General features: G+C 48.0%; 1 protein-coding gene, 1 long non-coding RNA gene, 7 other non-coding genes and 1 pseudogene across 9 annotated transcripts in view; 6 read left to right on the plus strand and 4 right to left on the minus strand.

The window, feature by feature from the left end:
* The window catches only part of LOC129656397 (translation initiation factor IF-2-like), an 11,371-nt gene extending 7,922 nt beyond the window's left edge, over nt 1-3,449 (minus strand). The window contains exons 1-3 of the mRNA XM_055587081.1: nt 3,362-3,449; nt 3,030-3,309; nt 2,568-2,700 (exon numbers count right to left, since the gene is read on the minus strand). Coding sequence (XP_055443056.1) covers nt 2,568-2,700; nt 3,030-3,309; nt 3,362-3,449 — 501 coding nt within the window. The remainder of the gene's footprint in view (nt 1-2,567; nt 2,701-3,029; nt 3,310-3,361) is intronic.
* Nucleotides 3,353-3,424, minus strand: TRNAQ-CUG (transfer RNA glutamine (anticodon CUG)). The gene has a single exon. It is a non-coding gene; the product is annotated as a tRNA-Gln (tRNA).
* A 1,851-nt stretch (nt 3,450-5,300) lies between the features above and the next one.
* LOC129656067 (leukemia NUP98 fusion partner 1-like) lies at nt 5,301-6,361 on the plus strand (annotated as a pseudogene).
* A 1,983-nt stretch (nt 6,362-8,344) lies between these two features.
* On the plus strand, nt 8,345-8,418 carry TRNAN-GUU (transfer RNA asparagine (anticodon GUU)). The gene has a single exon. It is a non-coding gene; the product is annotated as a tRNA-Asn (tRNA).
* Nucleotides 8,419-9,035: 617 nt separating this feature from the next.
* TRNAV-CAC (transfer RNA valine (anticodon CAC)) lies at nt 9,036-9,108 on the plus strand. The gene has a single exon. It is a non-coding gene; the product is annotated as a tRNA-Val (tRNA).
* Nucleotides 9,109-9,646: 538 nt separating this feature from the next.
* TRNAE-UUC (transfer RNA glutamic acid (anticodon UUC)) lies at nt 9,647-9,718 on the plus strand. The gene has a single exon. It is a non-coding gene; the product is annotated as a tRNA-Glu (tRNA).
* Nucleotides 9,719-10,420: 702 nt separating this feature from the next.
* Nucleotides 10,421-10,491, minus strand: TRNAG-CCC (transfer RNA glycine (anticodon CCC)). Its single transcript has one exon. It is a non-coding gene; the product is annotated as a tRNA-Gly (tRNA).
* Nucleotides 10,492-17,548: 7,057 nt separating this feature from the next.
* LOC129656068 (uncharacterized) lies at nt 17,549-20,397 on the plus strand. Its single transcript, XR_008716167.1, has 3 exons — nt 17,549-17,917; nt 18,209-18,265; nt 18,396-20,397. It is a non-coding gene; the product is annotated as an uncharacterized LOC129656068 (long non-coding RNA).
* TRNAH-GUG (transfer RNA histidin (anticodon GUG)) lies at nt 17,929-18,000 on the plus strand. The gene has a single exon. It is a non-coding gene; the product is annotated as a tRNA-His (tRNA).
* A 4,217-nt stretch (nt 20,398-24,614) lies between the features above and the next one.
* Nucleotides 24,615-24,687, minus strand: TRNAV-AAC (transfer RNA valine (anticodon AAC)). Its single transcript has one exon. It is a non-coding gene; the product is annotated as a tRNA-Val (tRNA).
* Nucleotides 24,688-27,910: the final 3,223 nt, after the last annotated feature.

Below are 27,910 nucleotides of genomic sequence, written 5' to 3' on the forward strand. Positions count from 1 at the left end.
GCCTGAAGAACCGTGGGCGGAGGTTCGTAACACTGTACAGGAGGCAGTGATCAAAGCCATCGCCAAGAAAAAGAAAGGCAAAATGGTTGTCTGAGGAGGCCTTACAAATAGCTGAGAAAAGAAAGGAAGCAAAAGGCAAAGGAGAAAAGGAAAGATATACCCATCTGAATGCAGAGTTCCAAAGAATAGCAAGGAGAGATAAGAAAGCCTTCCTCAGTGAACAATGCAAAGAAATAGAGGAAAACAATAGAATGGGAAAGACTAGAGATCTCTTCAAGAAAATTAGAGCTACCAAGGGAACATTTCATGCAAGGGCGGACACAATAAAGAACAGAAACAGTCCTGTATTCTGGCAAGAATACACAGAAGAACTATACAAAAGAGATCTTCATGACCCAGATAACCACGATGGTGTGATCACTGACCTAGGGCCGGACATCCTGGAGTGTGAAGTCAAGTGGGCCTTAGGAAGCATCACTATGAACTAAGCTAGTGGAGGTGATGGAATTCCAGCTGAGCTATTTCAAATCCTAAAAGATGATGCTGTGAAAGTGCTACAGTCATTCTGCCGGCAAATTTGGAACCCTCAGCAGTGGCCAACAAAGGTCTGTCTAGTCAAAGCTATGGTTTTTCCAGTAGTTGTGTATGGATGTGAGTGTTGGACCATCAAGAAAGCAGAGCGCCGAAGAATTGACGCTTTTGAACTGTGGTGTTGGAGAAGACTCTTGAGAGTCCCTTGGACTGCAAGGAGACCCAACCAGTCAATCGTAGAGGAAATCAGCCCCAAATATTCTTCGGAAGGACTGCTGCTGAAGCTGAAGCTCCAATACTTTCGCTACCCGACGCGAAGAACTGACTCGCTGGAAAAGCCCCTGACGCTGGGAAAGATTGAAGGCGGCGGGAGGAGAAGGGGACGGCAGAGGACGAGATGGTTGGATGGCATCACCGACGGGATGGGCTTGAGTTTGAGCAGGCTCCAGGAGTTGGTGATGGACAGGGAAGCCTGGCGTGCTGCAGCCCATGGGGTCGCAAAGAGTCGGACACGACTGAGCGACTGAACTGAATGCCTGTTACGTGACTCCTCTTGGGTGTTTTTTCAAAAGAAATACACGGACTTAAATTTTTTGTCAAGCATTTTTACAGTTTGCTGCTTTCGGATCCCACTCGCTGACTGACTTGACAAGTTACTTAACCTTTGTATGTCTCAGGTTCCTCATATGTGAAATGAGGATGATGACATGATGCAAGCCTTTTGAAAGGATTAAGTGAGTAAACCCATTTAAAACTTGTAGACCATGCCTGGGCACTTTGCCTGTCTTCATTGGGTGTAAGCTCTTGCATTTTGGGAGCAACACTGCATAAAGATTGGGTGTGATTTTATTTGTTACTGACACTTTTCAGTGACTATGAACCTTCCTAGAGAGACGAAAGCAGTGACCTCCCGGACTGAGAGGGTCTGCCAGTCTACTAGCTCATGTGATCAGCCCATCAAAGGGGGAATAATGGGCCCATTGCTTGCTTCGAGAATGCCCGCCGCCCCCAAATTTATGGTTTTACAGCGGAAAACATTCCTGCACATGACACAAGACCCAGGATTTTATGAGTGATACATATAATTACACAAACATTTAAGTTGGAAACACAAGCAGTGAGCTTTACTCATATAATGTGTACGTATATATTATATACAGGTACATACGACCCAAAATTTGTTATGGGAAAAAGTAGACCCTGATCCCATCCCACATTTCTTTTCTTCGAAGAATAAACACTTTAAGGTCAGGAAACCGACTGGCCGTTTATCCCTTTATCTCTAAATAAATACTGATGCTCCGATTTTCCAGTTTCCCACCCCAGATGCTGCAGACCGGCCTGAACAGGGGAAAGTGGAGTGTGTGTGGTTCCCTGCCTGCCAGTCAGTCATCTCCAAGGCAGCCGCCAGGACTTCCACTCACCTGCAGACCCACACAGCCCACCTCACCACTCCTCAGGGAACCGCAAACGGAACTTTGCCAGAACAAATGCCAGGCCAGCAGCTTTGCGATTTGGGGTGAACCGGGTTCCCCGACACTTCAGTAAAGGGTGGCAGCTGCTCCAGCGTCAGGCGCTGTGGGTCGCCCCAACCCAGGGACCGCCCCGCCACGGTACCCGCCCGCTCCTCTCCCTTCCAGTCCCTTTCTCCCTTCGGGCTCATCCTCTGTTCTCTCCCGCTCTTGCCCTTCCGGCGATCTTTTCTTTGGAGGAGGAAATGGCAACCCACTCCAGTATTCTTGCCTGGAGACTCCCATGGACAGGGGAGCCTGGCGGGCTACAGTCCGTGGGGTTGCAAAGAGTCGGACACGACTGAGCACAGAGCACGCGCGCACCCCTTTCTTTTCCCGTCCTCCAAAGACAGCTGCGTCAGTCAGTCCTTTGTAACCGCTGAAAGTTCCAAAATACAAGCGTCGGAGAGATGCTCCTTAGAACCGCGAAGGGAACCACCTTAACTAGCCATTCAGGTCCATCACGGGCCTCATCCGTGTTTTTCTCACGAGCAGTAGAGGACACAAGTGTTTCCATCCGCTCACGTCATGGGGTGTCTTCTCCGTGGAGCAGAGTCTCGGCAGGACGAAGGGGGCCCGGCCGGGGGTGCGGACTCCAAGCAGCTCGTCTCCCCTTCGGCCCCGGAGCAGCCTGGCCCGGCGGCCGTGGCTCAGGGACCTGGGGTCGCCTCAGACGCGGGAATCCGCGACCTTTCAGGCTGAGCTTGGGACCAAAGGAGGAGATTTCCAGAAGTCAAGGTTCAAATCTTGGCCGAACAGCGGCTTTGCGTGCCCAACGGAGACTTAGGAGCGAGAAACTCGGAATAAAATCAAAATAAACTGGGACAGGGTCAATAACAATTCAGAATAATAGAGAACCTGACTAAAACACACTTCCTTCCCATTCAGGTCTGGAACCCTGGACCCGAAAGCTGCCATCCTGGCTGGTCAGCGACATCGCAGGCCCTCCCCGGCACCATTTACTCACAGGCACAGCCGTGCAGTTACAAGGCGTGCGGTGCGAAGGCCCCTCGCGGGGCAGGACTCCGTGGGTTCAGCCTCTGCCTTTCACTCCAGAGACCCAGGGGACCCGACGAGGGGGCGGCACTGGCTGGGCCGCTGCGCCCCTGGCCGGGGCTTGGAGGGCAGAGGAGGGGCCGGGCTCTCATGGCCAGCGATGGGCAGAGCCGCCCGGGTCCAGTGAGGATGCCCCGGGTCGGTCCCACATCTGTCCGCCGTGTCCGTGTGAACCACGCCGCTGAGGGTCGCGGGAGCCGGAAGGCGGGTCCTATTAGGGGAGTAAAAAGTGTTCTTCTTCTAACTAGGCAGAAAGGTCCCACCGAGATTTGAACTCGGATCGCTGGATTCAGAGTCCAGAGTGCTCACCATTACACCATGGAACCCCCTCGGGAGCCGCCTGGCCTCCATCGCCAGACAACGGTATCCGCTTCTTTAGCCTCCATACGTCCCACCCATAAGCTCAGGGCAGTTCTCCTAAGGCCCTGAGGAGACTCCAATACGGTTGACTCCCGTGGGTGCTCAACCCTCTTGCTTTCTCTCTGCTCCTCTCCTTTGATCGACTCAGCTCACTCTCACCTCAGAAAATGAGGTGAAATCCACCTTGGATTTTGTGCCAGGGAGGACCCCCTTAGCTCTCCATCACCAACCGCATAGTCTGCCTAGGTTAACCAGAGTTGTCCCATCCGGAGGGAAAATTTCTGCAAATAAGAGTGTTATTTTCCTTTTCTTTGCCTTCCCCCTTTTCCCATAGCCCAGAGAGGGCAGACGGTTGTCAGGGCAGGAGGCGGGGTTTCCTGGGTCCCTTAATTTTCTCACAGCGCTGATCACACTCCTGAGCGGCCAGCACCTCTTACGTGTAACATATAAAGTGTGTCAGCGGTGGAGTGGGAATGGAGGCAGGAGAACTCTTCTTCTTCATATATTTCTGATTTGGAGAGGGGTAAGTTATTCTCACAACAAGTGTCTATTTGTTAGATTTACCATGTAAGTAAGAATAACTATTTACAGAAAACAGTCAGACAAACCAGCTATACTCACCTAAAAGTGAAGTCAATGTCTCTCAGTCGTGTCCAACTCTTTGCGGCCCCAAAGACTGTAGCCCACCAGGCTCCACTGTCCAAGAGATTCTCCAGGCAAGAATACTGGAGTGGGTGGCCATTCCCTTCTCCAGGGGATCTTCCGAAATCAGAGATTTAACCCGGGTCTGTTGCATTGCAGGCAGATTCTTTACCTGCTGGCCCACCAGGAAAGCCCCATACTCACCTGGGGTGACTGAAGATCAACCGCATGTCGTGGAGGACACGAGACAGGGCTCTGGCACTTAGGCAGTCCCAGACTCTTTGGTCAGGTTGGTCAAGTCAGTTTCTCTCCCATTTCTTAACATATCAAACCCAGAAATTGCAGTTTAAAAAAAGGCGTACAAATATCAAGGTACCCAAGAGCACTGATTGCTGAATCATAGAGGCTGCACATCCAAGTTGTCTTAAGTATAGACAGTATTTATGAACACAAAATACCACCAGACTAAATATTTACACGTGGAATAGATATAAATCCTATCGTGGCTCAGAGTAATAATCTCTACTTCTTCATCGTACCCTAAAACCGTTTCTTCCCTAATCTGATACACAGAACAGAAAAAAATAGCACCTGTTTTTAGCTGGCCAAAACACAGAGTCAGAAAGAAGCCCAGTGTTGCCTGGAGATGTATTTTGTCCCCAGAGACTGGACAGAGGTTGACTCAAGGAGGAAGGAGGCAAAGGGGAGGCGGGAGGCTCTTGTTATGAGGAGGAAGTTCACAGCTCCAGGGTGAGAAGATGAAACTTCTTGGAAACTCAAGATGTTGAGTGGTAACGAACAGCACAAAGTGCTCCACCAGGAGAACTTGAAGAAGGGTCAAGGTTTATGGGTACAAGGACCCGAAACGGACTCTGACTGATATAGGAAGAAAAGAAATCCCTGGGTTTTCTCGTTACCACCACGTTGGCGCTGCTTAGAGCTCGGCGGCCCTTAGCTCCGCTGTCTGTGCGCGTGTCCCGGGGAACCATCGGGTTGGGAGGATTTTTTAAAAATGTGGGAGGAAAGAGTCAAAAGCTGAAGATAGCCCGATATCACCGGTCTTCTTAGCTCTACCATCGCCAGATTTTAGTTTGGAAGAATTTGAGGTTATTGAGGGCAACGGCGGGTGGCAGAAATCAGACTCGGTGGAAATCTAGGTTGGCTCCAGTTGAAACAGCTTGAGCCGGGTCCCTGCGACTCACCTTCTGCACCAATTACCAGAGCGATGACGTCGAAGTGAGTGGGTAGAAATGAGAAGATCCAGAGTTCCCATCTTCCCTGCCCTGCTCCTCTCCATCTGCCCTCTGCCTTGACCTACCCATGGGACCCCTCAAGGCATGCCAGGTACTTCCTCCAAGACCTATTTAGGGACAGGCCTTGGATATTCTGAAGCGCCTTTACATGGAGCACAAAGATGATGATGATGATGATGATGATGATGATGATGATGTGTCTTTTGCCAAATGGATGAGCAGCTTCTGGGGTCACAGCTGGATAGAGGAGGATGAGTGAGGACTCCCGGACCTCCGTGGATCACAAGATGCCACTTACAGGAAAAGCTCCCTGCCCTGCCCACTTCCTGTGCTTCCCAGAATGATGTCGTCTGCCAGCCATCCTAGAAGGTATTCTTATGAGGACCAGGGATTTCGATGCCACACGCATGTGCGGGATCACAGAAAGTGCTCAGGGGATGGGTCATTCAAGGAGCCATTAATGGGATCAAAAGGAAGATCCCATTCCAAAATTCAGTCATTTTCAGACTCCTTTGAACAGCAACTGTGCTTTAGAACCAAACGTTCCGTCTCTTTGGGACCTGAGAGCAGAAAGGAGAGAAATGAGAGAGAACGCCGGTTTCTGGAAGTGAGGTCTTGCAAGAAAGGGGAGGAAAAAAGGAGCTCTAGGAAGGAAGAGCGTGGAGAAGCGTACCTGCCCACCTTGTCTGAAAAAAACGCTCAAATAACCCTTTGCTTCCACACCACAACTACCGACGCTGCTGTGTTTTTTGAGCCCCAATTCACCAGACCCAGGAACGGTACCTGTAAGAGGGTCTGCAGATGCTGAGTGACTCAGGTGGGTGGTTGATTCAGCTGCTCCCCAAGACAGCTTGCTTCATACCCCACCTGCTTTTCAGAGTATGATCTGTTCTGTTGGCCTTTTAGGGGAATAGAAAGAATAAAAGGTATTTTAATAGAATAAAATTATTCTTGAAAATGTAAAGAGAGATATTTAAAGAGCCACCCACACATCTTCACCACCCCTTCTTCCACTAAGTAAAAGTCATTGGTGTGACTCAAAAAAAAAAAAAAAAAAAAGAAAGAAAGAAAGAAAAGAAAAGAGAAAGAAATCCCTGGAAAGTATGTTGAGAGATCACAGAATGGCCAGGGAACCTGGAGAACCGGGCTCTCACAAGGGGCAAGGACAGAATCAGGTGAGGTTAGAACTGGGATGGGTGGAGATGTGTGTTCTTCCCACTTCCTCCAGCCTGCACGTCGGTGAAGGCTGCCGATGAAGGGCGGCCGAGCTACAGCAGAGCAAACTGCAAGAGCAATCTTGGGAAACTTTGTCTTGATTCTGTTTACAGAAAATCTAGAAGCAGCGAGCTAATTCAAGGTGAAATAAATAAGGGTAAGGGTTTGTCAAAAGATTCTGACGATAATGACACTATTTATGATGTCTCTGCTTTTGACATTAGATCCAGTAGTTTCTAAACGCAGGCACACCTGACAACAACAGAATGAAGTAGAATGCGCTCATTGGTCCCATTTTACAGCAACAAGAAGGGAAGCACAAAAAGTTTTCTTTAATTTGTCTAAGGCCACATAAAGTGAAGTCGCTCAGCCCTGTCTGACTCTCTGGGACCCCATGGACCGTAGCCCACCAGGCTCCTCCATCCATGGAATTTTCCAGGCAAGAATACTGGAGTGGGTTGCCATTTCCTTCTCCAGGAGATCTTCCCGACCTAGGGATCAAACCTGGGTCTCCCCCCATTGCAGACGGATGCTCTACCCTCTGAACCAGCAGGGAAGCCCCTAAGGGCACATAAGGACAGAACTATTTTTACAACCCAGAATTTGTGCACCGGAGCACAGCTTAGTTGGGTCTTTCTTCTCAAAAGTGAGTGTGTCAAGATTTCTCTGCTGCAGAGATGGGAAGACGACCAAGAAGAGGAGAGAAGGCAAGAGAGGGAGGAGGGAAGGGTAGAAGCACAAATTCTTTTATTCTCTCCTTCCTCCCCTCTCCTTTTGCCTCCTTCACTCTTGGGTCTGCCAGCCCTCTCCCTCCTTCCCCACTCTACGACCGGACTGAAGCAATGTTCACCTCTAGGGATCCTGGCCCAAGTCTCCTGGGAGGTCTCAATGCCCTCCTCCCAAACCCGCCTTCCCCGCTTGGTTTTCGCCCTTTCCCGCTCCCAGGTGGACCCCACAGAACGCAGCCTACCCAGCTGGGCGCTCCACCCGGCAGGCAGTGCTCCGGAGACCTTTCCGTTTGCCCGCCCAATGGGGTGCTGCGAAATCCAAAAACCGGGATAAAGGCTTTTAAAACAGGACTGTTCACTTCGAAAACTATTCCGTATTTCCATTCTCAGGGGTCTTCATGGGACGAAGGGCTAAAGACGACAATGTATTCATCCAAGTCCTGGAGCGTCCCAGCGAGTGCCAGACTCTGTCCTGGGCATGCTGACACAGGGCGACCATCCCCGCGACCAATGTGCTTAGTCGCTAAGTCCTGTCCGACTCTTTGCCACCGCATGGACTTAGCCCGCCAGGTTTCTCGGCCCATGGGGATTCTCCAGGTAAGAATACTGGAGTGGGTTGCATGCCCTCCTCCAGGGGATCTTCCCAAACCAGGGATTCACCCCGGGTGTCCTGCATTGCAGGCGGATTCTTACCGTCTGAGCCCCCAGGGAAGCCCACTCTGGCGGAAACCGCCTGGTGGACGCAGGAAACCGAAGCACAACCTCGGCGCCGGAGGCCTTTGCCTGGGTGGGCAAACTCTCATTCGTTGGGTGTAGGCGACGAAACGGGAAGAGCCATCATGGGAGCCCACCGGGTGTTTAGCTGTCCTTGGATCTATTTCGGTTCAGGCCCGGAAGCTTCGTGCCCTGGATGCCGGTTTCTCCGGGGGCGCTGGCATCTGTGGCGGGTAGGGGGCAGGGAAATGGCACCGTTTCTCTGGGGGACAGAGCGCTCACCCCGGGAATGAGTGTCTACTCCAGAGAGTGTCCAAAAGAACCCAGTACCTCTGTCTCTGTGGCGCAATCGGTTAGCGCGTTCGGCTGTTAACCGAAAGGTTGGTGGTTCGAGCCCACCCAGGGACGGGGTGGGGGAGGGGGGAATGACATTTTAGGGACCACCGAAGAGAACTCCCTTTTGCCAGGAGGACACCGGAGAAGTGATGCGCCCAACGGACTTTCAGAGAAACACAACAGGAGTCAGGTGCAAAGGAACAGCGGGGAGGGCGCGTCCCGGGTGGATCGGAAGCGTCGGTCATTCCTGAGAGCCCCGAGCGCTGATCGCCGGCGCCGAGAACAGGACCACCGAGGCGCGGGTCCGCAGCCCGGGAGGGGCGGCTTCCACACCGCTGGGTTTCGGGGGTCACCTGGGCCTCGGGTGCACCCACCGTCCCCGCCTCCTGCGGCTTCCGGGAGCTGGGGGGTCGGCGGGGGCGACCCCTGAACTCAGGGCGCGCAGCTGAGGGTCTGAGGATTCTGCGTAGGGTGCGGGACCCCGAAGGCAACCTGTGGGGGCCCAGGGGTCCTCACTTCAGGGGAGAGGAGGAACCCTAAAGCAGGGCCCTCGGGAGCCGCCGTCTCCGTGCCTGAGAGAGCTTGGGGCTTCAAGGTTCCTCATTGAGAGTTAAGAGTTGGTGGTGTGCTTAGTGGTGGCGGGACCTCGGGATTTCGTGGATACAGTGTTCAGGAGCAGAGCTTGTCCCGTTTCCGTAGTGTAGTGGTTATCACGTTCGCCTCACACGCGAAAGGTCCCCGGTTCGAAACCGGGCGGGAACAGGGTTCCTCTTTCTTTTTCCCCGCCCTGAGATGTGTCTTCTCTTTGGCAAAACCAACAGGCGCGAAAAGGCACGGTGGGGGGGGGGGGGGGGGGGGGGGGCAGGGGACGCAGCTGGAGGAAGACTTGGTGACCACCTGGAAGTCTCTTTATTCAGCGCTCGGAGAGGCCCCGGAGCCACGTCAGAGATCTGGAGGTGGACGGGTCCGCTCATCACCCGCCACTCATCACCGAGCCTGACGACAAAGAAAACCGAGGTTCACAAGGAGAGCAAGACCTGGGCTCGGCAGCACGCAGCGCTACAGCTAGACCAGGAGGGACCCAGCCCGCTACTTTGTGTCCTTGCCCCAGAGCAAAAGCGACGCCCAGGAAAGGAGACGTGAAGGGCGATGAGCAGCGGGGGCACGGCTGGGAGCCCTGCACAGCTGCACACAGCCCTGGGCCGCTGCGACACTGCTTTCCCAGCTTTCTGACTTTCTGAAGGGTCATCTTACACTCACCTTTCACCTGGAGAAGCTAAGTAAGCCGTTTGTCTACAGCTCCCTGGTGGTCTAGTGGCTAGGATTCGGCGCTTTCACCGCCGCGGCCCGGGTTCGATTCCCGGTCAGGGAAAACTTTCTTTCTTTCAGCGTCTGCACTCACACAAGTCCTTCTCTTCCTGCCCAGATCGGAACTGTATTTTGCTTAAAGGTCCAGGGCAGAAGATTTCTGCACAGAGTTTCTAAATGCCGCTGAGTCCGGGCCTCAGGGTCCTGGACCTCAGGCTGGCTGTTGGAGCTGAGATGCCGCGAACAGCCTGGGCTGGCCAGCTCTGGCCTCCACTCTTTTCTCCTGGCGTGGTAAACCCAGAGTCTTACTTAACAGAGTTTTCATTCAAAGAGAATCTGAGGCTTCAGTTCCAAAAAGTCATTAAAATCCCAAACCAAAAGCTTTTGTAAGATACCAATGTTTGCAAGAATACGAACATCCTATATCCTGTACCTAAGTGCCCGGTTAACATCACATTCTTTCTTTGGATAAGAGTTATGACATCTCTTGATAGTAACGTGCCGATATCTCGGGATTGTTCCTTTCCTTTGGCGTCCCTCTCAAAGCTAACTTCTGTGGGACCTGTCTTCCAAGGCCAGGGAACAGCTGTACCGTCCGGAAGAAGGCCCTCTTGGCCCTTCAGGAACCTGGAATCCGTTCTCTTTAGGATGTAGAGAAGGTATATGTGTGTTAGTCGCTCAGTCCTTTTGGACTTTTGGCCATCCCTTGGACTGTAGCATTCCTCTGTCCACGGGCCAGCGAAGCCCAAAACAAACATAACCACAATGCATTGGCCGGGAATCGAACCCGGGTCTCCCGCGTGGGAGGCGAGAATTCTACCACTGAACCACCAATGCCGCCATAGAGACCATATTTGCAGGGATAGCCTAGATGGAGTTTTATTCAGGTCTTTCTCAAGTGCAGGCCACTCATGCCCTGTGCTTGTGGGACGGTCTAGGCTTTCGTCCTCCGCCCTCAGCTGCACCGGCTGCCCTCTGCCCTCTGGCCTCCTGCGGGTTGCTTTGGCGGGCACTCAGGTGTGCTTTGGATCCGTCTGAGTGGTGGAACCGCCTGGTGCTCCTGCTCACTGGCCCAGTCTTGTCCAAAACTCTTTGCGACCCCTTGTCCGCCAGGCTCCTCTGTCCCTGGGATTGCCACGCCCCTTTGCTAGAAAACCCATCGAGGCAGTACAGCTGCCCCCTTGGCTCCTGCCTCGCTCCCTGTGCCCTGCAGGGAGCGTAAAGTGTTCTGTCAGGACACAGAGGTGAAGAATCCTTCCCTGTGGTCGGAGGATGAGAGAACCAGATGGGAAATGCTGCAAAGGGAGGGGAATATTCTCAAAAGCTTCCCAGAACTGCTGTGTGGGTGCTGTCGGTTGGGTGGCTGCCCTATGACAATAAGGCTTAGTCTTGTGTTCTGGCCTTGACCCAGTCCCAGGTCCAGTCTGAATTCAAGCACAGAGGCACCCTGCTTTCCCACACATATGTTATTCTGTCTCTCTCCAAGGGGAGTTCTGAACCACCTTTTCTATCTCAGTGAATAGCGACCATGTGGGTCTTTTATTTATTTATTTTTCCCCCTTTGTTTTGCTGAAATGTAACTCAGGAATATAAAAAAGCTTTGGCTCTAGATAAATTAGTGCTCTCCATACTACAAACAAGAATAAAATTCAAGTTGATAATAAGGATGAATCTCAAATACTTTTACACTCCTGAAAATTCTAATAATTGATGTATAATTACATAGAAAATATTTGTCCTGTCATGCTCCCAGAGATGACTCCTGGTATGCACCACACTGCTTTAATAATTTTGATCTAAAAACTCCTTCATGGTGACTTTCACATTTATTATTATTTATAAAGTTTAAAATTATGTATCCCAGTAAATTAAATATACCATATAATATCTTTTAAATCAGGATTAAGTCTTTTGAGTCTCGAAATCACAGTGACTTAATTATTCCCCTTTCAATTCCGGGTCAATGTTTTTAGCTATCATCTAATACGTGCCTCTAAGTAGCATTTATCTGCCACGATTCAGCTCAATTTACGATTTTAAGATCTATCATTAAGTTCTGTGACTGATATTAAATTGGTTGAATTAATGTATAATCTTTGCCTGGAGAATTTCTATTTAAGGTAGAAATAACAAAACACTGTTTAAATATAATGCTGCCCACATTTTTATAGATTATATATAGAGGGGCTATAGGTTAACAGCTTAAGAGAATGTGTGGGTACCTTTAGGAGATGTTCCTGAATGTAGCCGTAACGTCACTTGAAGAAGAGCACAACACATGGACTCCCTAAGCTGAGAAGTAAGGACCTGTTGTTTACTGGAAGCGCTCATTTATTTTATTTTATTTTTTTTAATTCCTGATTCTTAGTTACCTGCCTTCTAGATCTCAAATCACCATTTTTCCATGTGCTATGTAATTCTTTTTTTACTCACTGCTGGGGTCCTTAGGCACTGGCAGGCAGATGAACCTGAGAACATGACAGGTTGTTCTCCTGCTGTGATTTTTATTTGTGTGTGTGTGTGTGTGTGTGTGAGAGAGAGAGAGAGAGAGAGAGAGAGAGAGATTCTTATTTTTGATGCCTCCTGGTGTGAATGCACCAAGGAGTGGGACCTTGACTTTGCTCCTGATACAGCAGTTTTCCTGGAGAAGGGCCTGGTGCCTGGTGAGCGCCTAGTAAGTGCTTGCTGACTGAAGGACTCCTAATGCACATTTGCGGAAAACAGATGAGGAGGACAGAAAGTGGGTAAGATCCACAGAGGCCTAGAGTATGAGGGACAGAGAGAGACAGAAGGGTACAGACTCCAAGAGGGTGAGAGAGGGGCAGAGAGAAATGTCCTAGAACCCAGAGACATCCTTGACTGAGTACGGAAGATCCAAAGAGCTCTTGTTTCCTCCTGAGCTTCAACTGAGGAATCAGTGGAAGGTGAACCAATAACTCTAAGGATCCAGGTTTGCACAAGATGTATTATCGGTGCAGGATTCTGTAGCTTGCAACAATGTGTCTCAAATGAGATAATTTTTCCAGATGTAGCCATGTACTGTCGAGATATCATGCAGAGAGAGTCTCGGGCTTGCAAATGTACCCGTATATTGGAGGGAGACCCCACATTAGATTGTGCGCATCCAACCAAAGCAAAAATGCAAATCATAAAGGGAAGGAAAGAGGATAAATGTCTGGGACCAGTGGGCGTTTGTTTTGTTTTTTTTTTTTTTTTAAACTCCTGTAATCCATAAGCTGCTCTGCAAGAGGCTCTCCAGAGTCATTCTGGCCGGTCTTGTCTGGACTCAATGACTTGGTCACCACTGAAAACAGTTACAATTATTAGAATACTTTCCAATCAGCTTGGAGGTTTAGCTGCTGAATATGTGTAATCTCTGGAAATGTACACATTGTCTTTTCATTGTACCTCCCGCTAAGTTGAGTCGGTAGGGCACAAATTCCTTTGTTAGAGTAACAGACAGGTGTATTGACAATTTCTTGTGATGGCAAGACCATGAAGCAAAAGACTGTTTCCTTGAGTCGGCAAAATACATTGGAATATAAATTAGCACATCTATTTAGGGAAAATTAAGAACATAAAGAGATGCCTTCAGTTTCTAGCAAAGGTGCAGTGACAGAAATCAGATTAACCCTCCTTCCTAAAGCTCACTCTCCCCCTTTGTCCCACTCCCAAAGGAGCAAAAACCCAAAAAACCATGAAATACTAGCTTCTAAGACACTGGAAATCAGGCAGCAAAGGATAGCAAGCCCTGAGAGGTGACAAACAAACAAGATGAGTCTTGCCATGGGCCCAGCTTCCTGCTTTCGGTGAGTTCCCACGCTGGGCACCAAGAGGAGGATTTGAGGTCAATCCACTGGACTCAAGAAGCTGAGTGTTGGTGGAGACCAAGGCAGCTAGAGTTCACAGGACAAAGATCCAATCATTTGCTTTGCAAATGATTCCTATTTGCAAAGCAGAAGTAGGGACACAGAGGTAGAGAACAAAGGTATGGATATCAAGGGGGAAAGGGGAGTCGGAGGAATTGGGAAGTTAGGATTTACCTATATACGCTATTGATGCTATGTATAGAGTAAATAACAAATGGGAACCTACTCTATGGCATAGGGAAATACCGGATGCTCTGTGGTTACCTAAATGAGAAGGAAATCCAAAAAAGAGGGGAAATATGTATATGTATAGCTGATTCACTTTGCTATTATCACAACATCGTAAATCAGCTATACTTCAATAAAAGTTAATAATAAAAGAGAGAAACATGAAGAAAGGTCCAGTGATGAGAGAGAGTGGGAGAGAGAGAGAATGCTGGGATATGAAAGGGTCTCCCTCAAGTACTCAGCAGAGTAATGATGGGGTATCGTTATGAAGAAAGTGCCTGAGGCCAAGGAAAGAATGTTTTAAAAAGATTCTGGTGCAATGCCTGGTGCTCACACAGGACAAGCAATTGTATTCGATCCCCCCAGACAGAATGGACTCCTCCTAACTCCTGGGCCATTGGGAAGAACATTCAGAAAACTCTTGTTACAGTATTGGGAATAAGCAGCTCTAGACTGACCTACCTAAAAAAATCATGAAAGGAAGATCCAAAGGGATCAAACCATTTACAAGTCACTCAAATGTACCCCAGATAAAGCTCAAGACGATTTGTAGGAATACCAAAACAGCCAGTGCCCCAAATGGGAAACTCTGACAGTGCTTGGCCTCCAATCAAAGGATGCCAGTCATGCAAAGAGGCAGGAAAATGACAGGTAAGGAGGAGACAAATGAATGAATGAATCAGTCAGTGAAATTGAGCCAGAAGGGACACAATGTAAAAATCTGCAGAGAAGACTTTAACAGTTATCATGACGGTATACATATGTCCAAAATGTTAATTAGAAACACAGAACACACAAAAATGGCAAAAAAAAAATCAAACTTTAGAGCTGAAAACTGTAACATCCAATGCAATAAATTCACCAGATTGAAGAGCAGATTAGACATGGCAGAAAACAACATAAACAAGATTAAGGAGCACAAAGCAATGAAAAGCTGTTCACAGTATCCAAATGGAAACTCACTGTCCAAATAAAATGCTTTTAATGAACATAGTGTCATTGAAGAGTCGTTGTTTTTCAGTTGCTAACCTGTGTTTGGCTCTTTGTGACTCCACTGACCGCAGCACTACGGGCCTCCCTGTCCCTCAATATCTCTCAGAGTTTGCCCAAGTTCGTGTTCGTTGAATCGGTGATGCCGTCCAACCATCTCATCCTCTGTTGCCCTTTTCTCCTTCTGCCTTCAAACTTTCCCAGCATCAGGGACTTCTCCAAGGAGTCTGCTCTTCTCATCAGGTGGCCAAAGTATTGGAGTTTCAGCATCATCCTTCCAATGAGTATTCAGGGTTGATTTCCTTTAGGATTGACTGGTTTGATCTCCTCGGCATCCAAGGGACTTTCAAGAGTCTTCTCTAGCACCACAGTTCCAAAGCATCAGTTCTTCAACATTCTGCCTTCTTCATCGTCCAACTCTCACATTGGTACATGACGGCAAGAAAGATCACAGCTTTGACTATATGGACCTTTGTGGGCAAAGTGATGTCTTTGCTTTTGAATACACTGTCTAGGTTTGCCATCGCTTTCCTTCCAAGAAGCCAGTGTCTTCTAATTTCATGGCTGCAGTCACCATCCGCAGTGGTTGTAGAGCCCAAGAACAGAAAATTTGTCACTGCTTCCACATTTTCCCCTTCTATTTGCCATGAAGTGATGGGGCTGGATGCCATGATCTTAGTTTTTTTAATATTGAGTTATAAGCTGGCTTTTTCACTCTCCTCTTTCACTCTCATCAAGAGGCTCTTTAGTTCCTCTTTGCTTTCAGCCACTAGGGTGGTGTCATCTGCATACCTGAGGTTGCTGATATTTTTCCCAGCAATCTTGATTCCAGCTTGTAACTCATCCAGCCTGGCATTTCCCCTGATGTGTTCTGCATTCAACTCAAATAAACAGGGAGACCGTAAACAGCCTGGTTGTACTCCTTTCTCAATTTTGAACCAGTCAGTTGATCCGTATAAGGTTCTAACTGTTGCTTCTTGACCCGCATACAGGCTTCTGAGGAGACAGGGAAGATGGTCTGGTATTCCCATCTCTTTTAGAGTGTTCCACAGTTTGTTATGATCCACACAGTCAAAGGCTTTAGTGTAGCGCAAGAAACAGAAGTACATGTTTTTTCTGGAATTCCCTTGCTTTGTCTATGATCCAGCAAATGTTTGCAATTCGATCTCTGCTTCCTCTGCCTTTTCTAAACCCAGCTTGTACATCTGGAATTTCTTCATTCAAGTGGAATGCTGAAGCCTACCTAGCTTGAAGGATTTTGAGCATAACCTTACTAGCATGGGAAGTGAGCACAATTCTCCAGTACTTTGAACGTTCTTTAGCACTGCCCATTGAATGCTAGCACATCACTGAAAGACCTGATACATGGGTGACTAATGCTTCTGAAAATACCCAGGGACGAGAAACAGGTTTTGGAGGAACAATGTCAGATAATTTCAATCATAGTAAAGATTATAAACCCACCGATCCAAGGAGCCAAATGAACAAAATGAATGAGCACAACAGCACGGAAAAAACACATCTAGTCTCATCGTAATTAAAGTGCTCAAAGCCATTGAAAAAGCATATAGTCCCCGAGGGACCAGAGGAGAAAGACCGGATACATGTAGAAACAAAAGTGCACATGTCGGATTTTATCAGAAGCATAGAAGTGAGGGACTTCCCGGGTGGTCCAGTGGTTAAGACTTTGCCTTCTTGGTGTGAGTTGGATGCCTGGTTGGAGAGCTAAGACCCAACAGGCCTCATGGCAAAACACACACACACACACACACACACACACACACACACATGAAACAGAAGCCATATTGTAACAAATTTAATAAAGACTAAAAAGAGAGAGAGGAGGAGAGAGATGCATGGAAGTTATAATACAGTGGAGCAGCCTCTTCAAAGGACAGAAGCCAAAAACGTCAAGGTGGACTTCTATCACTGCTGCTGCTGCTGCTAAGTCGCTTCAGTAGTGTCCGACTCTGTGCGACCCCATAGACGGAAGCCCACCAGGCTCCCCCGTCCCTGGGATGCTCCAGGCAAGAACACTGGAGTGGGTTGCCGTTTCCTCTACCCACCTTTAAAGTCCTTCAATATGAAGGTGAATAATGACCATTACAGACATACAAAGGCTGAAAGACTTCAGCAGCAGCAGACCCACTATACAAGGAATGCTAAAGGAATCCTCCAGGAAGAACACCACCAGATGGAAATCTGGATGTACGCACAGGGAGGAAGGAAAAGAGAAATGGTATCTGTATGGGGAAAATAGAAGATTTTAAATATAAATCCCTATAGAAATACGTAACTGATTAAAACAGAACAGTGGATTTGTTACATACTCAGTAAAGGAGAAAGGTAAAGAAATACGGTTACTGGTTTCACTGCTTCAGGAAATTCTGGACTCCCAGGGACCTGGCAAACCTCCTGTGCACCATGACGCCGGACAGGAGGGAAGCAGTAGAGGAGCCCTTTTGCCTTTCCCAGAAAGGTTGCGCCTCGTAGAAAGACCCACACAGCTTTTGAGTGTTTCAAGGAAGGCGTTCCTAAGGTGTGTTTAGAACAACCAACCTTTCCGTGAACAGCCCAAGGCACTAATAGGTGGCGCCACAGAGACACGCTCGAGTAAGGTGCTTCTCATCCCCATGGATGCGTAATTACCCGCTTCCACGACCGGTGGAGCCACACCCATTTCCGAGGGCAGAAACGCGCCGGAGACGCCCCGGGCCGGAGCCGAGGGGGCCGGAGGGAGGTTGGACGCCGGGTGGGCTCCGTACTGGTTCTTTCGGTTCTTTGCTCCGCCTTCACCCGGCCGTCTGCACCGCTGGTGTTGCCCTCCCTCGGCTCGACCGCGGTCGGTGGGGCGGGAGCCGGAACCAGCTAACCGGGAAGGTGGATCCAAAGGGACGACTGCGAAGAGCTGGAAAAGAAGCCGGCGAGGTGGGGACGAGGACCGCCAGACTTCCCAGAAGGAACGTGCCGCATCTGGGGAGATGAGAATTGGTGTTTGGTTTGATTGTGTTTCCTTTTGTCACAATGTATCAGAATTGAGAGACAGAGCGGGGAAACCGACGAGCGAGCATGAAAGAGAGAAAACGAATAGCTGCAGTTCCCAAGAATAAAGCAGCGCAACGATCGAAATCATTTCACGTCAAAGGACAGACAGTAAAGACCGTTCTCATCGCCTGGTATGTGGTGCGCCGTGATCGTATAGTGGTTAGTACTCTGCGTTGTGGCCGCAGCAACCTCGGTTCGAATCCGAGTCACGGCATGGCCTCCGTGTTTCACGTGGCGTCTGACTTCTTTTTCTTCAACACGGTAATGGTCTGCACTGGGTTCTGCAACATGTGACCGCCCATTCTATCCGAGATAAAAATTATTAAGGTGTATTCACAGAACAAGATGCACAAATCATGAATGAACAGCTATTTGATGTGAAATAATCACCAAAATCAAGAGGTACAAAATTTTTTTATCAGCCAGGTATGGAAGATACACTTTGATACATGGATGAAGCCCTCTGGCACGTTTCCCAGGTAATGCCTATCCGTCCCCTGCTACTTTAAACTATTGAGTTTGTCCTTTCCTCAGTTCACCTGAAGGAATATAGACATTTTACTATATAGGGATTATCGAGCAGAAATTCTGAAGTCGATTTCACCCTAGTAGGGAAATCACAGAGGTCAGAACGCCGGGAAGGCAACGGACAAGACGTTCCATTGGAGAAAGCACCTTCAAGATCACGGAATCTCTGCTGCCAGCTAACTATAAGCATGGACCCGTCGGGCCACCATCTTGCACTCAGGGTCGCCCTCCTCCCCTCCCCCACCCTTACCAAATCACTCCCCGCAAAGTAATTCTAGCAAAGATCTCCCAATCCTCCCGCCCCTCCCCACACAGGCAGAGCACCCACTCTCACCCACCGGACTCACCGCCTTTCATCAGCTCTTCCGGAACCACATACGCGCACAGCCACTGTTGCTGCCTCATCTACCGCTGCCTCTGCAGGCTTGGTCCACACCCCTGGCCCTCGCCCACCAGCCCCGCTCCCTCACTCACCTCTTGCCCTACAGTGGACATAACATTTGTCCTAACAGGTCTTCTGAGCGAGCTTCCAAGGGAAAAGGGAAACCGTGCCCACTGCCTGGTAGAGACCACGGGGATTCCAAACAACAGCAGCTGGAGAGTCAGGGCATTTCCCTGGATCACCATCGTATTGATATTCTGACGTTGATTTTTACATGAACCATCTGCTTATGCTGCTGATATCAGTTTTCCCTTGATGGTAGTGAGATGAATTGGCCATTCAAAGTACTCAGGGAAATGAATGTGAATGAATAGGTTGAAAGAGAATATTTTAAAAACACATTCTGCACTTGCTCAACTGAAAGTGGGTGGAGATGGTAAAAGCCTGGGAGGCTGGGCATGTCCACTATTGCTGGGCCAGTCACTGGAGCTAAACCTGTCGACACTGGGAATACCCTGAGCCTGGGCCTCTGTCTCTGAGAGACACTTAGGAAAATCCATCTACACCTCAGCGACCGACCACAGCACCTGGTTCCCTTTTCCTGTGAAGCCTAAGCCGGGGATCACAAAGGTAATATTTTAATGACCAGAAGCTATAAGAAAATACTCTTGACATATTTACTCATTCGGGAAATAAACGTCACACTGATAAGGAGATAACATTACACAGCCTCCAGCATGACTGCTTTTTAAAAAATTCATACGCTAAATGCCGACAAATGTGGAGCAATTGCACCTGTAGCAGTCAGTTCAAAATCATTCTAGAAGACTGTTGGCAGTTTCTAATAAAGTTAATCTTGTACCTACTTCATGGCCCAGCAATTGTACTACTTCTATGAATGCACAATATGCAAAAAATTGGTATGGGATATTCATCAAGAACACCAGTTGACACCAAAAAATCCCGACAAAATTACTCCAGTAATACCAAAAGTAGGGAAATGTGCATAACACTATGAATATGTTTAATGAACAAAATGTTGCATGAAAGCAAAGTCAGTTACCAAAAATGTAGCTTCCTTCATTTGAATTTCAAGAGCAGGCAACAGTACACTCTTGCAGTAGACCTCAGAATGGTCATAAAATAAGCGATCTAGTGTAGGAATTGCCTAGAAAGTGGCTCAAGTGGCATTTCAAGGGTGGGGGAGATTTTCTACACCTTGATCTGGGTGCTGATTACGTTTGCAAAAATTCAACAAACTGTGCCTATAGTTCAATGATTTACTGTTTCTGTAAAAATCAGTGGATGGTGGATGGAAAGGAGCTGGTCTAGACCATGATGACTAGTTTGCATTTTAGTGTAAACCTCTTCAGTACGCCTTCTCCTTTAGTGTAAGAAAAACCCCACTGATATTAGACATATCTTTACCAGAAAATAAAAACAACAATGACCATGTTATCTTGTTAGTGTAACTATAGGCAAGGCTCCTTGAAGGGCAATATTTAAACTTTGGGGATGTGTTCTGCTCAACAGGGAGTCAAGCAGTTGTTCTAGGTTTTGCTTTGACTGGCAGGTTTGTGCGCTGTGGGATTTACTCCTCTTCTTGCTGCATTTTGCTTCCAGGCCAGTGGCAAATTCTGCTCTCCCACCACTGCTAGGGGGCATAGCTGGTGCTGGAATTAAAAGTAAATGGATAGACTATTACTCAACCCAAAAAAAAAAAAAAAAAAAAAGAATGAAGTAATGCCAATTACAGCAACATGCATGGACCAAGAGATTGTCATCCTAGTGAAGTAAGCCTGGCAGAGAAAGACAAATATCATATGACATCGCTTATATGAGAAATCTAAAACACAAAACTAAAACTGATACAAAGGAACATATGTACAAAACGGAAATAAACCCACAGACATAGAAAACAACATTATGGTTACTGAACGGGAAAGGGGGAGGGGTAAATTAGAAGTTTGGGATTAACATATACACACTACTAGTATGCAGAAAACAGATAACCAACAAGCACCTCGGGTATAGCCAGGGACCTATACTCAATATTTTGTAATAATCTGTAAGGAAAAAATAACCTGAACCAAAACTAGATGTATATGTGTGTGTAACTGAATCACTTTGTTGTACACCTGAAACAAACACGACATTGAAAATCAACTATAAGTCAAAGTAAAAAAAAGAAAAAAGGCAAATGGCAAGACAGGCTACAGACACTACCTTGCCTTAGCCTGGATCTGAACCAAGGTTGCTGCTGCCACAGTGCAACACTTACACTCTACAGTCACAACACACAACGTGGCATAAGGCAACTGTCCCACGTAAATATACTCACACTGTGTTTGCTGTTTTATTTGTGGACACCAACAGAAGCTTGAGCTTTTCTCTCTTTCATGCTCTTCTCTGATTCTCCCTCAGAGTTTTGCCAAGAGAACGCGCCGGGCATAACAAACACTCTCTTCAAACAACACAAGAGACGACTCTATACATGGACATCACTAGATGGTCAATACCAAAATCACACTGGTTCTATTCTTTGCAGCCCGAAGATGGAGACGCTCTATTGCCAAAGTCAGACTTAAATTGAAGAAAGTAGGGAAAACCACTAGGCCATTCAGGTATGACCTAAATCAAATCCCTTATGATTGATTATACAGTGGAAGTGACAGATTCAAGGGATTCGATCTGATAGACAGAGTGCCTGGAGAACTATGGGCGGAGGTTTGCAACATTGTACAGGAGGCCTTGATCAAAACCATCCCCAAGAAAAAGAAAAGAAAAATGCCCAAAATGGTTGTCTGAGGAGGCCTTATAAATAGCCGAGAAAGGAAGAGAAGCAAAAGGCAGAGAAAAGGAAAGATATACCCAAATGAATGCAGAGTTCCAGAGAAGAGCAAGGAGAGATGAGAAAGCCTTCCAAAGTGAACAGTGCAAAGAAATAGAGCAAAACCATTAAAATGGGAAAGACTAGAGATCTCTTCAAGAAAACTAGAGATACCAAGGGAACATTACATGCAAAGATGGGCACAATAAAGGACAGAAGCAGAAGATAGTAAGAAGAAGTGGCAAGAATACATAGAAGAACTATACAAAAAAGACCTTCATGACACAGATAACCAGGGTGGTGTGATCACTCACGTAGAGCCAGACATCTTGGAGTGCGAAGTCAACATAGGGACTTAGGAAGCATCACTGCAAACAAAGCGAGTGGAGCTGGCAGAATTCCAGCTGAGCTATTTCAAATCCTAAAAGATGATGCTGTTTAATTGCTGCACTCATTTGCCAGCAAATTTGGAAAACTCAGCAGTGGCCACAGGACTGGAAAAGGTCAGTTTTCATTCCAAGCCCAAAGAAAGGCAGTGCCAAAGGACGTTCAAACCACTGCACAATTGCACTAATTTCTCATGCTAGCAGTGTAAAGCTCAAAATTCTCCAAGCCAGGCTTCAACAGTATGTGAACCGAGAACTTCCAGATGTTCAAGCTGCATTTAGAAAAGGCAGAGGAACCAGAGATCAAATTGCCAACATCTTTTGGATCATAGAAAAAGCAAGAGAATTCCAGAAAAGCATCTATTTCTGCTTCATTGACTACACTCAAGGCTTTGATGGCGTGGATCACAACAAACTGTGGAAGATTCTTCAGGAGATGGGAATACCAGACCTCCTTACCTGTCTCCAGAGAAACCTGTATGGAGCTCAAGAAGCAACAGTTAGAACCAGACATGGATCAATGGACTGGTTCAAAAAAGGAAAGGAGTACGTCAAGACTGTATATTGTCACCATGCTTATTTAACTTGTACGCAGAATACATCACGCGAAATGCCAGGCTGGATGAAGCACAAGCTGGAATCAAGACTGCAGGGAGAAATATCAAGACCCTCAGACATGCAGATGACACCACCCTTTGGCAAAAAGCAAAGAGGAACCAAAGAGCCTCTTGATGAAGGTGAAAGAGGAGAATGAAAAAGCTGGTTTATCACTCAGCATTCAAAAACCTAAGAGCATGACATCCGGTCTCATCACTTCATGGCAAATAGATGGGGAAGCAATGGAAATAGTGACAGACTTTATTTCCAGGGCTCCAAAATCACTGCAGATGGTGACTGCAGCCCTGAAATTAAAAGACACTTGCTCCCTGGAAGAAAAGCTATGACCAACCTAGACAGCGTATTAAAAAGCAGAGACATTACTTGCCAACAAGGGTCCATATAGTCAATGCTATATGGTTTTTCCAGTAGTCATGTCTGGATGTGAGAGCTGAACCATAAAGAAGGTTGAGCATGGAAGACTTGATGCGTTTGAACTGTGGTGTTGGAGAAGACTCTTGAGAGTGCCTTGGAATTCAAGGAGATCAAACCAGTCAATCCTCAAGGAAATCAGTCCTGAATACTCACTGGAAGGACTGATGCTGAAGCTGAAGCTCCAGTACTTTGGCCACCTGATGAGAAGAGCTGACTCATTGGGAAAGACCTTGCTGGTGAGAAAGAGTGAAGGCAGGAGGAGAAGAGCGTGACAGAGGATGAGATATTGGATGGCATCACCGACTCAATGGACACGAGTTTGAGCAAGCTCCAGGAGTTGGTGATGGACAGGGAAGCCTTCCGTGCTGCAGTCCATGGGGTCGCAAAACGTCCGAGAGGACTGAGTGACTGAACAGCACAACAAATTTTTCTGCTAGGTGATAAAATTATCTTTTATCCCTCACGATCTGTCTGAGCCTCTTCACAGGCTTCCTGGCAGGTCTCATTGTCTCATCCATGCTTTTGCCTGCTCTCCGCTCCTTTTCACGTTTCCTCGTTGGACGTGATCTCTCCAGCTGCAGCCACACGCACCTCGTCTACTAAACCGATGTCCAGAAGCGCAAATGGTCGGATGAAGGCGGAGCTAACCAGGAGCCATCAGCTTCCTTCGGGCTCCCCTTGGATCAAGCTCCGGACCGTCTCCTGGCCGCTGGCATCTGCGGCGGAGTTGGAGCAACGCGCGGCGAGGACACTTCGGGGACCTTCTGCCCTCGGAATCGCACGGCTTCCGGAACCGCGGGAATGAACACGCTAAGTGGACTCCGTCTCTCAGGTTGTCCGAGGCTCGGAGGGGGAAACGCTATTCTGAGAGACACAGGTGGCTCCGGCTAGCTCCGTAAGCATGCTTGCTTTCTGTCGGAGTGAGGAGTAAGCTCTCCTCGTGTCTCTGTGGTGCAATCTGTTACGGAGTTCGGCTGTTAACCGAAAAGTTCCTGGCTCGAGCCCACGCAGGGAGGCGTCTCACTCTTAGAATGTAAATGATATACGATTGTTTCTAATCTGTGCATCCTCTCCTGAGCTCCAGTACTACATTACTCTGTGTGTTGGATACACACACACACACACACACACACACACACACACACAGGAGGACCTATGTCCGGGATCTCGGGGGGAAAGCAGGTCACCGGGAATCCTGGAATTCACCAAACAGTAGGCTCATCATCTACCCTGTAAACTCATTTTACTAATGAAGTTTCTTCCACTGTTTGTAGTCGTCTCTATTTAACCTTTCCCATATACTTTTCCAATTAATTTGGTTCTATTCTTTTCCTCCATTTTCCATCCACTGGATCATAGAAGAAGCCAGAGAATTCCAGAAAGACATCTGTTTCTGATTCATGAACTACTCTAAAGCCTTTGACTGTGTGGATCACAACAAACTGTGGAAAATTCTTCAAGAGATGGGAAAAACAGACCACCTTACCTGCTTCCTGAAAAACCTGTATGCAGGTCAAGGAGAGATGAAACCAGTCAGTCCTAAAGGAAATGAACCCTGAATATTCCTTGGAAGGACTGATGGTGAAGCTGAAGTGCCAAGTCTCACTCCCTGCGGCGGGCCTCCATTTTTGTTTAAAATATGAATCTAAAAGTTTGCGGAGAAGGGCCGCTGTTTCCGCCCGGTTTCCAACCGGGGACCTTTCGCGTGTTAGGCGAACGTGATAACCACTACACCACGGAAACCACATGGCTACTACCGCCTAGTGACATGCTCAAGAAATGCATGTTTGGACACAGCTGGCCTTCAAATTTTCAAAGGAAGAAGCCTCTGGAAGCCCAAGTGATCCCTCAAGTAAGGATCTGGGGTTCCTGAAAGGCCCTGACTTAGGGTTCCTCACCTCTCCCAGAGCGAGGTCCCTGTGGGCCCCCAGGCAGTTAGACCTCAGGATGCCCCAGCATCTGCTCTCCACTCCCACAACTCTTCTCCCAGGCCAAAATTTCAGGCTCCTCTGTGAACTGCAGCTGGTCAGTTACTCCTTCCGTTAGCGAGGTCCAGAGGCTTTCAGGACCTCGATAGTTGAAAAGCAAACATCAGGGTGATGCAAACCTTTGGGATTTGTCTTCCAAATAAAAAAAAGGAGTTGGAATGGAGGCCCCCAGGTGAGACCTGGGATCCCAAATATCTCTAAGGACCACAGATGTGGGAAAGGGGACAGCGTCAATGGATTATGCTTTCTGGGAAGGCCCCAGGGTTCCGAAAGAAACTCTGGGTCTTTCCCCTTCCACCCCTGTGGCAAGGGTGTTTTCCCACCTTACCTGATGCTCTGTTGGCTCAGACCGAACACACTTCTCTTTGACACCAGTCTTTCAGACCACGCTTCCAACTTGTCAGAAAATCCTATTTTTCTTTGGTTAGTTACGCATTTTGAGGCACATAACGTTTTTCTTGGTCTGATTTCCTCCCTCAACTTTCCTCATAAAGGCCGGGAGATGGATTCAACTCGGGAGATGGATTCAACTCCTTGGAAACTTTAGGGTTTGAGTCTTTTAACCTCGAGTGTGTGGGGCTGGGCCGAGGTCGAGAACTCTCTTGGCCAGGTCGGTCAAGATTGGCCTCTCCGCGGCCTGTCCTCCAGGGTCGGGGGCAGGGCCGGGCCACCTCAGCATGGCCCCTGTCGCGGGGTCTAGAGCCCCACGCAGGCGTGGCGCCGCGGGAGAAGCTTCAGCCGGCAGCGTGGATTCAGTAGGCCGGGAGCCGGCAAGGCGCACCCGGGTGCACGCGGCGAATTTTGGTTCTCAGAGAGCCGGTGCCCTCCCGGCCCCCTGGTTCTGATCCCGCGGACAGTAACCTCCCGGCCAGAAGAGACCAGTAGGAGAAGAGCAGCATCTCCTTCAAGCCGTGTCCACTCAGCATCCAACCATCCCACAATGGTCTTGAAGAGACACAGTGAGAAAGTGGTAATAGACTAGGGGAAAAGAAGAAATCCTTGGTGATTTCCTCATCGAAACACCTCATGAGAATGAAGTGGGAGCCTGCAGGGACCCAGTCCTCCTGGCGCTGCTGAAGGCCAGTCTAGTTCCCACCAGTTGCTGGAGCCAAAGCAGACAACCTTGGGCAGGTGACCAGTGAGTAAGCAGTCCTTCTTCCTCCCCAGCTGCATTGCACTTGAACTTGCAGCACTAGAACGCATCCCCTTGGCTTTTGATGGATTCTAAAGAAGTAACACCGGTTTCTTTCTTTTTTTCATAAATTTTTTTTCTCCAACTTTTTTGAGACATAGTTGACATAACACTGTGTGAGTTGAGCACGTTAATTGGATACAGTTATATATGGCAAAATGATTCCCACCAGAGCATTAACTGGCACCTCCATCCCATCACATAATTCTCATTTCTTTTTCGTGATGAGACCATGTATAATCCAGTCTCTTGCAGTTTTCAAGTGTACATATAATGAAGTGCTTTGACGAAGTTTACACCCAGGTAACTGACATCTTAAGATGTGATAAGAAATCCCTGGAAGTCTAGCGGTTAGAACTTGGTGCTTTCGCAGCTGTGGGCCAGGGTTTGTGGACCTAAGATCCCACAGTCTCTGTTCAGTCATACATGCTCAGTCATATCCAACTCTGTGGGACGCCATGGACTGTAGCCCACCAGGTTCCTCTCTTCATGGGATTTTCCAGGTAAGAATACTGCAGTGGGTTGCCTTTTTCTACTCCGACAACAGATAGGTTCCTTCTTAATGCACTTATTAAGGTCGGTAGTGGCTGGTGGCTAGATGGCACAGCATGCTTTGTTTGCTGATATGGCAGGCAACATTTATCATTCACATTCCTCCCCTCTCCCTTCTGATCTCATTTGTTTGGCTGCACCCATTGGCTTCCATGGGCAAGCAAGACCGGGAAATGCTGGTTGCCAGGGTCCGCCTCAAGCACACAGATCAGGGGCAAAAGCTAGACAGGAAACCAGGAACCAGGAACGGCAGAGAATATTTAGCCCAAATGTAATGAGCCCAACATTCAGGGGGCCTCCTATTAGTCCTGGTGCCACCACTTACCCTCCTTTTGACCTTGGATCAACTCCAATACGCTAGGCCAATTTTGCAAGTGTCTTATGAAAGAAATAATAAGTACTTCATAAAGCTGTTGTGTAGATTAAATGAGATAATCAAATAACACAGCTGGCGCAGAAGGTGGCCAATATTAAGTATGTTCTGGGAGGAAACAATCAAAGATAAGCTGGCACTTCAGTCTTTTGTAACATTTGAATACATTTTTAAATATTTCAATAAGTTTTGTCATGATGAATGTAACATCTATTCACAAAATAAGTGCATATTAAAGAATAGAAAAATGAAAACGGAATTTATAAAACATATGCCCACAAAAGGGACTTGCTAATAGTAGCTTTGTTCATAATAGTCCCCAAATTGAAAGGCATTCAAATGTCCAGCACGAAGTGAATAGATATAATTGTGACATATTCACTCAAAGGAATACTGCTACTGCTGCTGCTAAGTCGCTTCAGTCATGTCTGACTCTGTGCGACCCCATAGACAGCAGCCCACCAGGCTCCACTGTCCCTGGGATTCTCCAGGCAAGAACACTAGAGTGGGTTGCCATTTCCTTCTCCGATGCATGAAAGTGAAAAGTGAAAAGTGGAGTCGCTCAGTCGTGTCCGACTCTTAGCGACCCCATGGACTGCAGCCCACCAGGCTCCTCCGTCCATGGGATTTTCCAGGCAAGAGTACTGGAGTGGGGTGTCATTGCAAAGGAATACTACTCTTCAATAAAATGAAACACATTCCTGATACATGGCAACGATATGGATTAAAACATCATCCTGAGTGATGAAAAGAGTTCATACTCTGCGGAGCCACCTATGGGAATTACTCGATGAGACAAACTAATCCCTAGTGACAAGAACTAGATCACTGAGCACCTGGGACAGGGAGTGGAAGGGGGAT

This window comes from Bubalus kerabau, chromosome 6 (assembly GCF_029407905.1).
Source record: "Bubalus kerabau isolate K-KA32 ecotype Philippines breed swamp buffalo chromosome 6, PCC_UOA_SB_1v2, whole genome shotgun sequence".
NCBI classification, from domain to species: Eukaryota; Metazoa; Chordata; class Mammalia; order Artiodactyla; family Bovidae; genus Bubalus; species Bubalus kerabau.